Here is a 14,118-nt window from a genome sequence, read left to right as displayed (position 1 = left end):
CCTAAGTATTTTACAGCCAACAATGCACTTTTGAACCATAGTTATTGCCGTGCTGTAGGAAACGTGATAACTTAAAAGGCTTTCCCTCCATTTTTCTTTGCAGCCGGACGGGCCTCCAAGGTGTGTCTGCAACTTTGGAGTGGCTGCATGCACACATGGCTTAGAGGATACATTGCTTGTAGTCAGTTTGCTCTGCAAACAGTAGTGTGTTAATGAACCAATAATTTGTATTTTCTGATGAGTGAAGGATGAATATTAGTCAGGTCATTGCAGATAAGTTCCACGTGTTTGAAATGAGTTTTTGATTCCACTTAAAGGCGAAAATAGTGTTAACGCATATGGCGTCATTTAAAAGACAGCACCTTGGACAGTGCATCACTCTCTGACCACAACGCTGGATTGTTGTGCATAAATCCTGTACATGGTCACCTTTGCGCACTGATGGTATATTTGCAGATATCATCGCTGCCAGCATGGTACCTCTTCTGGTCGTGTCCATCAGAGCCATCTGAAATCCATTGGGGTAGATGTATTGTCACTAATCCTTCTTACTGATATTAGTATGAGTTATTGATCCTGTGGTCGTATCCATTCGAGCCATCTGAAATGCATTGGGGTAGATGTATTGTCACTAATCCTTCTTACAGATATTAGAATGAGTGATATAATATTTAATACTTAATTTCATGACATCAAAGTTACGTGACAGACCTTTTTTTCGAGTTCAGGCTATATTTACCACAAATGCATCAATGTTAACATAAACATAGCATTGAACTCCTCCCATGAATTGTCTATGATATCCTAAAGGGCGGAGCTTCTCGCCTAATCCTTGCAGGTAACTGCCTCATAAAACGTTTGATTGTTCACAATTACTCACCCAGGACAAATAATTCCCAATTAATCATTCCAAAACGGTGGTGAGGGGTTAGAAAGCGGAAGAGGGTAAAACTCATCAATCTTAAAACCCCCTCTCTGCCTCCATCAGGCACAGGTCGTTTTTTTTCGGGTAATCAAAATCCTCTTTGCCCTCTCCTCGTTCGCGGCTCCACAACTGACCAATCAGAGGGCGCTTAGGCCCCTTATCCAATCAGAGAAAGAAGGCGCTCGGCACACTCGACCAATGGGATCGGAAATGGGGCAGCGAGGCGTGGCGTCGTTGTTGACTTGTCAGAGGCCCCGGGCGTGCGGAGCCAATGGGAGGAGTCGGTTTCGTGTGTGGGTGAGGGGGCGTCAAGGCAACGGGCGCGAGCGTGCGGCTCAGGCTTGCCAGCCTTTTAAATGTTGGCTTGAAACGGCCGTTTGTTCAGCTCGAGCGGAGAGCGGCTCTTTAAATTAACACGGGCAGCGGCGGTGGAGTCCGGAAATGTCAGTGTACCAGAATCAAGGTGAATGATCGATTATGTGTGATAGATCTCCTATATAAAGTATTTATTCATTTGTATAAAACTTCCACACACCACTCCCCAGCAGCTCTGGTGTGTTTGTGTTAGCAGGTTGCACTGTGTGAGCATCGCGGACTCAGTGGGGTCCTAGTGCCCCTCCTCTCCTTCTCCATGAGAAATCCCAAAGTACGATAAACTCCAGTTCTCCTGTTTCGGTGTCTGAAAACTTTTCTCGTGATCGATGTCGACTTCTGTTTGGAATGTCCACCCCAGCACCTCCACATCTTTTTGGAATATAAAGGTGAAGGTGCGGACAGTTCTAAGTATTTGCTCAGCTGTGCTTTTCGTGTTGTTGGATGTGGAAACTTGTTTTCCAGTTTTATTTGAACATCGAAAGGGAAATGTGAACAAACTCTGCCTTTTCTCCATGGATGCTGCCAGAAATGTTGAGTTTATCCCAGTAATTTCTGGGTTTTTTTTCTAAATCGAAATGGCAAGGTATCCAGAACCGAACTAAAGCTCCAGGTTGATATGTTCTTTTTATGAAATTTTGAATGAAGCGTTAAATTTCCCCCCAAAAATGTGTTAATCACGCAAGTGACTGAGCAAGAAGCATCGTTACCAAACAACTCTTTTACGCCTTTGCTTTTATTGCTAACTCCTTTTCTCCCCCAGTTAATGTCTGGAACAATCTTCCAAAAATTTTAAAAATCTCTTTGCCCTCTAAGGATTCACTATTCAACTTTTTAACAATCAATGTGACCATCTGCTGCCCTCATTGTACACCTCTAAAAATTCCTCGTCAGAAGACTTCAGGTGGAAGCTTATCAAGTACAAATGACTTGAGTAATAGGTAATGGGGAAAAAAAAACTTTATGACAGGCCTGTATTGGAATTTGTTGAATGGAATTAACCAAACAAAAATCTGTTTGCAATACCTGTGCAGATGTTATTTTAAAGGTTTTCTGTTTTTACTATGCCGTTGACAGGTTAGTATAGCTATTTAAATCACTGGAGTCTTCGCTTTAAAGTCATCTTTCTTTGAAAAATGTTTAATCTTGGGTTTAAAAATAACAAAACTCAAAATTAAAAGGACTAAAATCTTATGAAAAAGAGGAAATGCAACAGATCTTCTGGAAAATTACAAAATTAGAAAAACAAGCTTTTCCCAACAGTAAAATATTGCATAAATGAATTGTGCAGAAAAATTGCTGTCAACTGCTGCTAGTGAGAAGAACCCAATTTTGTTTTGGTTTCTTATTTTGATGGATAATGTGAGTTGCCTGTGAGTTCCTTTTTACACTTTTAAGTGTTCAAGCCAAAAGTAAATGAGCATTTGCATAAATATGATTGAAATAGATGCACATAATAGCAATGCCACCTAAGAAAATATTAAGATAAATTTCCAAAAATAAACCTTAAGAGATACTTAAGGATTATATTTGCTGTTCTTTGAATGTGAATTTAAGATATGATGTAGTTGTTAGAAAAGTAGGAAAATGTAAAATAGCAACCAAGAATGCATAAGATTAATGAAGAGTATGCCTTGGCTCTTGGAATATTATCAAAGTATTATTGTAATTCATTGTGGTCAGAAATAGTGGGTAATCATTGTGGCGGTTCAGCACATACTGTTGTGAATATTGTTAATTTGGATTTGAGGGGAAACGCAGCTCATGAAAATGCACCCCAGTATTTAACATCTGCAATCTGTGGTTCCTTAGCTACAACTGCAATCTAGGTTTATGTCTTGAAGCTGCTGTAACAGAAGGGATGAATCGCTTTTGTGCAGTTGGTTGGAATTGTATGGAAAATAGATCGCATTATTTTTCTGAGAACTCTTTTTGGTGTGCTTGTTGCAGAGTAAAGAAGATTATTTTCTTTTAAAACTTGGAGAACTTGCTCCTTCACAATTATAAACAAATAAGGGAAGATGCAAAGTGTTCATGTATCATGTTCACAACTAAGTTGTGTTTAACAAATAGGAATTAGATTTGCGATTTTAATTGTTTTGTATAGCAAATGGAGTTGCACTGGACAGGTTGCGATTCGTTGAATGAAAATGCAAGAAAGGTTTTACTTTTACTATTGCAATAAAACTAGCCAAATATTCCAGTGAGACATCAGAAAATAAGTGCATTCTACCCTTTCAAGCGTTTATTTAAATACACTTTTATAGAAAGTGTGGAAACAAAAGTGTTATCTAAATTAAATTCTAATGATATGAAATTTTAGCTCAAGTAACTTAAATGGGGTGTTCTGTGCCACGATATCAGAAGGTTATGGAGACAAACCTGTAATCGTAGACATCTTTATTTATATTATTAAAGATATTGTAATAGTTGAGTATCTGTCATTTAAGCGGGCATTGGATAGGCATTTGGAAGTTATTGGGCTAGTATAGGTTAGGTAGGATTCGGTCGGCGCAACATCGAGGGCCGAAGGGCCTGTACTGCGCTGTATCCTTCTATGTTCTATGTTCTATGTCCCTTTTGAGTGTAACTATGTTTTCTGCAAACTAAACATAGTAAACAAGTTGCTAATTATTTAAAAAAGAAGACTAACTTAAGGAATAAAATGAGTGCAATTGAGGAATAAAAGTGTGTGCATGCAACTGACCACCAAAAAGACAAAACTGTTACCAAGTTTTGTATTCAACCCATTATAAATTGAAGGACCAGTAGCACTCACCAATTACATTGTCCTCTATACTTCTTATCATGATCACATCCATGTGAATCTTCAGAAGATAAGTACTTTGTTGGTTTACAGATACAATAGTTATATTCTAGCTAGTAAATTTTGAATGTCTTTTAAAGGTGGTAAATGCTATAGAGGTGAACATATGACATAAAATATTTTATGAATTATAATAAACTATGCCTCAAAATGTGCAGGACCTAAACTCTAAAGACACGAGAGTTTTAACCAAGAAAAAGTGAATTGTGAAGCAAGCTCTAAATGGATGAAGTCATGTATTCTGTCTTTTTGACCCTGATTAGTTCTGTCACTTATCCACCACACCCTCTTGCATGTTCACTTTTTCTTTCCTGCAGAAATGGAGTGACAACCAACGTTGTTTGCTTTAGTTCTGTTTAGCTCTTTCATGGAAACTCCTCTGATTGTATTAAGAGATAGGTCAATATGAGATTTGACTTTATTCTATTATATCACAACAGCAGCAAATTGGATTTTTCCCAATGCACTCTGTCCACACTAATAAGGCAGAATACAAAGACAGGCCTCTGTTTGCATAATCCAAAAATTATCAACCTCATGCAGAGTGAGCAAATTTATATAACCCAGAACTGAAAATGACCTTTTCTTTGAACTACATGCTGCAAAAAATACATGGATATTTGGTGTATATTCCTGGGCTATTTTTTTTTTCAAGAAAGAATTCTAGCCATTCATGTATTTCAATTAGTTAATTTATTGCAAGTTATACATTTCTACAAATTAAAATCACTGTTAGAAACCATTTTGAAATCTCTATTTTAATTGTATCGTTTGATGAAATCTTCTCTTAGTGCATGTTTCTGCAAAAATTCTATCTTGTTGTCATTAGCTTGAAGTAAAATTTAATTCAGTGAACTAAGCATTAGCATTATCTTGAGGCATGGTCCTTAAAACATATCTCTGATCTCTGTGAAGCACTTGGAATGTTTTACAATGCTGTATAAATACAAGAACCACCACAGGTGATGTTATTTGAAAGAACTATATTTCCAACAACACACCTGCCTTTTGGTGTCTGCCCATTAGCAATGAGGAGCTTTGTAGGTAAGGGGAATGCTTAGGAATACATCTCATGCTGATAAAAGCAACACAAATTTGCATTTTTATAAAGTATCTTCAGCACAGTGAAATATCCAAGGTGCTTCTTGGGAGCACACAGCATGTTTTGCTGTGAGCAAAGGTTTTTTTTTCAGCTGAAGTCCTGATTTGGAGATGTTTGATATCTGTTACACCTCACTGAGGAGTGATCTGGAAATGAGTCCCCTGTTATGCCTGGAGTTATCATTATCAGCGATAAAAATTGCATCAAAATAGCAAATTCCCAATTCATCTGATACACTGAGATTAACAGTAAATATAGTTCAGGTTTCTGTTCTTAATAAGAATTACTATTATTTACAAATAAATATATTCTAATTAAAGGTAAACAACTGTTGACATATAACTCATTAAAATACTAACACCTTCTAAAATTCTCTTACTTACATGCAAAAAAATTGGCCTTATGAGTGGAGAGGTAAAGTGGTGTGGAATCAGTTCAATGACGTCAGTCCTTAGGAATGGATGGACGGGTTCCCTTGGTTTCCCAAATTCTTTAGTTCTTTCACTTTTCCACAGGAGACACAGAACAATTGGTTCACAATTTAAATTGCTTTCTTCAGGCTTTGGGTATTTCTCTCTCTCTCTCTCTCTCAAGAGAGAGAGCGAGCAAGTGCGACATATCATCATCTCTTTCAACAGTCCAAATATTTTTTGCCAGTATCAGGCTCAAAATACCAAATGACCTATTCCTGCTCCTATTTTCTATGTGAACACTCAGCAATCATTGTGAAAAAACGCCACAAAGGTTGGTATCCCATCACCAAATTACCCGTTATTTATTTTCTGTAGTTTATAGGAGATGTAAGGGAGCCAGGATCTAGACTAGGTTACATACAAATTTTCTATAATAATTCACCAACCCAATGAAAGATCTAACCTCTGGTACAAATGTGGAGATCAAGGCACTTTTGATCATCATCACTTTATCTTCGGCTGTGACTCAGTATTGTCGACTCTGTAGTCCAAGTCGGTCATTTGGGGTGCCTGGAACACATTTTTCCTTCCTAAGGTGTGCACTTGCCTTGGAGAAACATAGAACATAGAATAATACAGCACAGAAGAAGCCCTTGGGCCCTCGAACTAATCTAAGCCTATCCCCCTACACTATCCCATCATCATCCATGTGCTTATCAAGGATTGTTTAAATGTCCCTAATGTGGCTGAGTTAACTACATTGGCAGGCAGGGTATTCCACACTATGAGTAAAGAACCTGCCTCTGACATCTGTCTAAAATCAATCACCCCTTAGTTTGTAGTTATGCCCCCTTGTACAAGCTGACGTTATCATCCTAGGAAAAAGACTTTCACAGTCTACCCTATCTAATCCTTTGAACATCTTGTATGTCTTGTATATATCAAATCCCCTCTTAGCCTTCTTTTCTAATCAACCTGTTCAGCGATGTTATTAGACATCTCTGGAGCAGATGGGACTTGAACCGAGGCATCTCAGTCTAGGCGTAGGGACACTACAGCTTTGCTTCAAAAGGGCCTCCAAACATATATGTTAGCCCAGGCTCCCTAATTGGACCAGGTTAACAGCCTCAGTCAGGGAACTCATACTCTGAGATCCACCTGCTGACCTTGTTCCAATTGTTACACATTGTGTGCAGACTCATCCAGCCATGCCATATATTGCATCTTATCTCACTGCTTGCAAAGCAACATTGTCAACATGACTTACAATGAGTTTTATAAAGCAAGTTACTGAAAGTACGGCAATATTTTCCTTGGTTCTTTATTGTAAAATTATTGTAAATCTTTATTCAGTTTAGATTCCATTCAACCAGTAAAGTAAAATATGGTCTTAATATATTGATAGCCTGCCAGCAAAGAAAATGAGTTTGATCTGTAATTAGTGATACTTGATGATATAATCATAAAATTCTCTTGCACAAAAGACTTGTCTGTATCTTCTGTTGCATAACAGAATTCCTCTCACTAATAATTAGTTTGAGAATTGGTTCCTCTCTTGTCAGTAATGGCCTCTATAAAATAGGTTTGTACGAAAAGCAAGTGTTACTTTTTCTGAATTAATAACACTACTTTTGATTCAAGTATTTTGATGGTGATAGTTGTGTAGCTCAAAGCTCTGGCAAGAAGATAGTATTAATAATTTAATGTAGTTAGAGAATTAGTCGTATTTGTAATTTTTCAATGTGAAATATTACTATTTCTCATTCTTTATCAGATTACCTTGTTCTGTGATACAGAAATAACATTTTATTATGTTTTTCCATTATGTAGCAGTTCTTTTGTGGTTTGTTACTGCTCATGTTCCTGTGGAAACATAATTTTTCACTGTCCCCTAGGCTAATGTCTTAATTTTATGAGAGTAGGGAAATTGTACTGGCATGTCTGAAGTGAATGGAGTCATAGAGGCATATAATTAGTGTTAGATTGGTTATCGGCTGTTTTAATCTTTTACCCAAATTCAAAAGTAGCTCATTCCTGTGTAAAATTGCTACCATCTTTTCAGTATTATTGTAGGACACGATGACGCCCTTTAAAGTTAGATGATTAATTGTTTCTTTGTCATTTCTGTTGCACTGTTATAATGATGGATAAATATTGACACAAAACACAAATTTTGGTTTTGGATCAACTTTGTTAAATCCCCTAAAATAAAAGTCTAAATAAAGAGTTCAAGCCTGAGATTGAATGATTACTGTAAATAACACATTATTATTATTCTCTATTTTGGATTTGTTGCACATTTTTAAGAAATAAGTTACTAGAAATCATTGCATTTTGTGTTTACACTGTTGCCTAGTAGAAGAAATGGAGAGAGAGGTATTTAAGGTTCCACAGCACTCTTGGTGTGTGTGTGCAAGCTTCATCCAGACATGGATTGCTGTTTGGTTAGTGCAATCGGGACCAGTTGTGGAATCTGGGAATAACTCTCTCTCTGTCTGTCTCTCTCTCTCTCTCTCTCTCTTTTATCTTTCTCCTTCTTTTCTCTCTCTTTGATCTGTCTCTCTTTGATCTTGCTATCTTTGATCTCTCTCACTCTTTGATTTCTCTGTCTTTCCTTGTTGTAGCAGAAACATCCATGTGACCTTTTGATTCATCATGACGAAACCTGCTTTCTACTTCACAAAACTGTTGACTCTGCGTGTATATTTGGAAATTTTTGAAGATCCCTGCCATAACTTCTTTCTTAATAGCATCTAATATCTTCCCTTGACAGATGTTGCTGTCTTTCAATGTAATGGAATCTTTCTGAATCTGGGATATTTTGAAAAATTTAAACTAATTCCTCCCACTTCCTACTTGTAAGACCTTAGGATGAAATCCATCCGTACCTGGGCATTGCTAGTTCACACCTCCAAATATGTAACAAGTCTCTGGCGATTGTAAATTTCCTGACTCCCACCTCCACACATACCTCTGCTTTCCCCTCCCTAGCCATCATTCCTTCACCCTTTTTTTGGCAGTGGATTTTCCCCTGCTGGCCCTGTCAGCCACTCGTGTACCCATAAGACCAACAGATGGAGCCGCCTCCCCCCCCCCCCCCGACTACATTCAGCTCAGGTTTTTGACTGACTTTGAGCAGACTGAAAACATCACTAACCAGAACTCTGACCTCTGCCGTTGCATTTCCTGGCTGAATGATACAGGCCTCACCTGAATGTGTATGCTGGCCTACAGGATTGACTGTTGCTTACCCCAGACTAAACACTGCAGTTAAAATACCACCAAAGAAAGAGGAATTTTGAATAACTTAACTTTATTGGAAAATTTAACAGAATGATGGATACAATAATTAACTGTTCCAAAGTAGTATCATCCTATAAACACACCCCTTGGCAAAAATGCAAATTCAGACATACTTTCTTACATGCAGTTCTCCAAGCCAGGAGGAAAAAACATCAAGAGAAAATTCAGAGAGAGTACCTGCCAGGAGACATTCACTGAAGCTTCCAACTCTGTTGAGACCCCAATAGGTCCTGATGCTACTGAAAAGCCAAAACCCAGAAATCCTAATCTGGCCACACCCATTCAGGCTATTTAGAAAAACCCAAGGCTTGAAAGCTGTTTACTCACGTGGTCTTCAGAGATGCTCAGAATCTCTGCCTTACAATTTATCTTCACAAAAAAGGGCAAAATAACCCACAAACCTGCCCCACACTAGTCTTTGAGCACCTCTCTAATAGGATTTTCCCTGTACTAAATTGCATATGGCTCAGGTAACAGTCTAGACTTTACGACCTTTTGAGGTACTGATTAAACTGTGCTCTGCACCACGACATTCCTTTTTAGTCTCTGCTACTTGAATGACTTCCTGATTTCTTCACCCTGCAGAGCCCACTCTCGTTCAAACAAGCTGAAAGAACCTGAAATTGTGGACAGTTGCAAAGGCTGAAGCTCCTGCACTTCTTTCTGGATTCCCCTTACATGCCTTTCTCTGTGGCTCTCTCTTTGTCTCTTCTACCCACCACCTCCACCATTCCTGGACACTGCCCAAATTAGGTGACCTTATCCTGAGATGTGACTGTCTTCTTGAACAAATAATCAAGATAATTCCTCTCCTGTCCTGCTGTTGTATTGCAGCACCTGTAGTTTAGCCTTCATTTCATAAGCTCTGTGCCAAATCTACTCTAACTTCATATACTTGCTGCAGACTATTGACTGTCCTCTGAGATCAGTTCAAGGACAACAAAAGTTGGACTTGACAGTGAAATTCATATGAAAGAATTAAAAAAAAAGCTTAGTTATGAATTGCTGTCTCAAAAGATGTAGCACATTTCTGGAAGTTTGAATCACTGCTGTAAGCACCTATTGTTCTAAAACACAGATCCAAATTATTTTCCTGAATACTTCTTGCCACTGCACCACTCTTGGGCAGTTTTAAATTTTCCTGGATTGCCACTGTTTCTCTACTTCTTCAATGTGAGATAAAGCAGATCTTGGGAGATGCAAGAGAGAAGGACATTGTGCATGACTACTATCTCCCTCATGATAAAATGTTTTATTATGTCGAGTAAAGAACTTGGGTTACGAACTAAATTAAACAATGCTGACTGATGCACAACTTTAGAGTATCAACCAAATAAGACACATTTGACTAATTGTCAATTATAAATGGTTAAGTGATGTGGAGTTCCAAGCCTTGGCCTGTTTTTTTAAAAAAAAAGCACTATTGAATAACCTGCAAGCCTAGGCCACTGTTGCAACATCAGTGTTGTGATGTACTCATCTGCAACTTGGCCAGCAGCAAGTGAGTTAGAACGATACACTATTTGGCCAACAAAGTGAATGTCCGAGTGATGCCAAGTCCAGAGGTCCAATTTCTAGAAGCAACTACAACAGGACCTTGATCAGGTGGGCCAACGGGCCGAGGAGTGGCAGATGGAGTTTAATTTAGATAAATGTGAGATTCTGTATTTTGGAAAGCCAAATCAGGGCAGAACTTATACACTTAATGGTAAGGTCCTGGGGAGTGTTGCTGAACAAAGAGACCTTTGGGTGGAGATTCAGTTTTTTGAAAGTAGAGTCCCAGGAAGACAGGATAGTGAAGAAGGTATTTGGTATGCGTGTCTTTATTGGTCAGAGCATTGCATATAGGAGTTGGAAGGTCATGTTGCAGCTGTACACAATATTGGTTATGCCACTTTTGGAATCTGTGTGCAGTTCTGGTCTCCCTGCCAAAGGAAGAATGTTGTGAAATTTGAAAAAGTTCAGAAAAGATTTACAAGGATGTTGTCAAGGTTGGAGGGTTTGAGCTATACAGAGAAACTGAATAGACAGGGGCTATTTTTCCTCGAGCATCATGAGGGATATGGTTGGGGCAAATAGACAAGATATTTTCCCTGGGATGGAAGAAGTCCAAATCTAGAGGGCATAGGTTTAAGGTGAGAGGGTAAAGATTTAAGAGATCTAAGGGGCAACTGTTTCACGCAGAAGGTGTTGCATGAATGGAATGAGCCTCCGGGGAAGTGGTGGAAGCTGGTACAATTACAACATTTAAAAGGCATCTGGATGGGTATATGAATAGAATGGATTTAGAAAGATGAGCCAAATGCTGGCAAATGTGACAAGATTTATTTAGAATTGCAGGCTGGCATGGATGAGTTGGATTGAAGGGTCTGTTTGTGTGCTGTATATTTCTGTGACTCTATAACACTGCACACCGCCCCCTACCTCCACATCCCGGGCTAACTCCACTCCCTATCTTTAGTATACATACCACCTTTTCCTAGCTACAATTGTTCTGAAAAAGGATCACTGAGTCCAAAATGTTGACTCTACTTTATCTCACAGCTGCTGCCAGACCTGCTACTTTCTGCAGCAATTTGTATTTATTGTAGATTTCCAAAATCCACAGTTTTTTGTTTTGGATTGAGCAAGACATGTGATTGACCAACTCAAATATGTGGCAGTTATTTCCAGTAGTTTTGTGAGTGTTCCTCAGCCACTGGAAGTGTCTTTAAATAAATCTCTCAAGGACAGTATCAAAAAGATGTGGAAGAATTAGATTATGAAAAGAGAAAAAAAATTCAAAGATTGAAAAGTGCAACTACCCTCATAAGCAACATTGCATCAAAGGTTTTGAAATTACCAATATTGTCAAAAAAGACAATGCTATTGTTCAACACTTTTTTCTATGCTTCCTGTCACCTCACACTTTGGGCAGGCAATTGAAAAATTAACATTCTGCTAGCCTATTTTATGTTGGAGTCAATTACTGTTATCTCCTCTGGTTGCCGTTATTCAAAGTTTGGCAATGTTTGCACACAGACATTTTACTCTGTAATAATATTTTTAAAAATTCTCTTTTTGTGCACAGCTTGACTCTAAGTCACCCTATTTATTTCTCCATAACTCCCGTTTCCCTTGCCTTACTTGTCACTGATTCAGGAAATAAACTGTGGCTTCCGTCATTCAACAAGGTTCCAGATACTCCACTGACCTTGCACTGTTGTGTAATTGCTCTTTCAGCTATTTGCCACACAAAGATTATCAGAATTGAAAAGAGTAGAGAAATCCAGCTCAATCCACAAATATGCTTGCCCTAGCAAATTCTGAGCCACAATAAGAAACTATCCTGTATGCTAAATGCAGAATAAACAAGAGTCAACCGTAACAAAATATCACAAGTTTAAATTGCGTCATAAATCAGAACAGCAACATAGCAGCTGACTGATAAATGTTAACTGTATTTCAAGGTTTTACTTGTCATTTTATTCATAGTACTTTCTCTGGGCATTTTAATAACTTGTATATCCTGCACTTTGAGATACCATCTACCCTTGATATGCCTGTCAATCTTTGCCTAGAGGTAGAAAGAATCTTATATCCAGTTAAATTAAGCAATGTAGCAATGGTACAGTCCAAATATAATGCTTGAGATACTGCATTATCAGAAAATTTGAATTTTGTGAAAACTTTGTGCAAACATGTATACAACAGGAAAAATAAAACATATAATTGTCTTTCTTTAATCTGATGATAGGATCAGATTGCCTGTTGTGCTTCTGATCAATTTTTCCACATTTGGATTGTAAGTTATCACTAGGGGAGGCAATAGCCTAGTAGCATTATCACTAGATTATTAACCCAGAGATCCAGGTAATGTTCGCAGGATCTGTTTTGATTCCTGCCACAGCACTTGGTGGAATTTGAACTTGAATTCATTTTAAGAATTCTGGAATTAAAAGTCTAGTGATGACCATTAATCTATTGTTGACATATTTTCAACATCTGTCAGGATCGTGAAGGTAAGTTCACCACTTGAATGTGTGAGTACAACATTCAGGAGGTTCAACAATATCCAAGCCATTGTAGCCTGCTTAATTGGCATCCAACCCATCACATTAAAAACAAATATTCACTGAGGGGATTCTTGTGACATAGTGGTAGTATCTCTACTTGTAAGACAGGTGGTCTAGGTTCAAGTACCACCTGCTTTAGAAGTGTATTAGATACCATCTCTTCCAAAAACATTCTCTATCTCCACTTCCATCACATAATGCCAGCAGTGCACAGTGCCTACAAGATGGGCTACAGTAACTCGCCAAGTTTCACAAAATCCTGACTGTATGGAAGCAGGTTATTCAACCCATCAAGTCCACACTGCCCCTCTGAAGATACTTTGGACTGTGGGAGGAAACCCATGCAGACACAGATTGTGCAAACTCCACATAGACAGTCGTTGGAGGCTGGAATTGAACCCAGGTTTCTGGTGCTGTGAGGCAGCAATGCAAACCATTGAGCCACTGTGCCACCCTTGCAAACCTACAGCTCCTACCATCTAGAACAAGGGCAACTCCCTTCCAAGACACATCCCATCTTGACTTGGAGCTACACCACCATTCCTTCATTGGCACTGGGTCAACATGTATGAACCCATACCACATTAGCTACTTACATTACCTTCTCAAGGGCAATTAGCAATGGAACTGGCATTACCTGTGACACACAGCCCATAAATCTAAAGAAGGGTCACTGGATTTGAAACACTCCCTCTGTGTGTCTCCATAGATACTTGCCAGACCTGCTGAGTTCCTCCAGCAATTTGTGTTTTTGTGTCTTTTGGATCTCCAGCGTGTTGTTTTTAAAATGCATGAGGTTACAAGGAAGGTTCGAAGTCATCTGTTGGCTTCACCTGTGATCAGCAAAGCAGCATACAGATTCCTAAATGTGTAAAATTTCCAGTTGTAAACCACACATTAAAATCTGCAAAGTTGGCCTATTTCTTTCAATAGTTGATTCAAGCTTTGATCATTAGGATACAAGGGATGCTGGGCAAACAAAAATGCACATGAAATATGCACATATGTACATAATTTAGTTGTAATTTTGCATTAGCTGCAGTATTTCAGAATATAGAGCAAAGAGAAAAGCAATATCCATATTGGAACACACCCAGTGCTGTTACCTTCCAAATGAAAAA

General features: G+C 38.5%; 1 protein-coding gene across 4 annotated transcripts in view; it reads left to right on the top strand.

The window, feature by feature from the left end:
- The first annotated feature begins 1,232 nt into the window (after positions 1–1,232).
- ston2 (stonin 2) overlaps positions 1,233–14,118 on the top strand; it is a 141,049-nt gene continuing 128,163 nt past the window's right edge. For all 4 annotated transcript variants that reach the window (XM_060829439.1, XM_060829437.1, XM_060829438.1 and 1 more), the window contains exon 1: positions 1,233–1,388. In XM_060829439.1, the coding sequence (XP_060685422.1) occupies positions 1,367–1,388 (22 nt within the window). In that variant the 5' untranslated portion in view covers positions 1,233–1,366. The remainder of the gene's footprint in view (positions 1,389–14,118) is intronic.

Source organism: Hemiscyllium ocellatum, chromosome 8 (genome assembly GCF_020745735.1).
Source record: "Hemiscyllium ocellatum isolate sHemOce1 chromosome 8, sHemOce1.pat.X.cur, whole genome shotgun sequence".
NCBI lineage: Eukaryota > Metazoa > Chordata > Chondrichthyes > Orectolobiformes > Hemiscylliidae > Hemiscyllium > Hemiscyllium ocellatum.
This window is presented reverse-complemented; position numbering and strand designations above follow the sequence as displayed.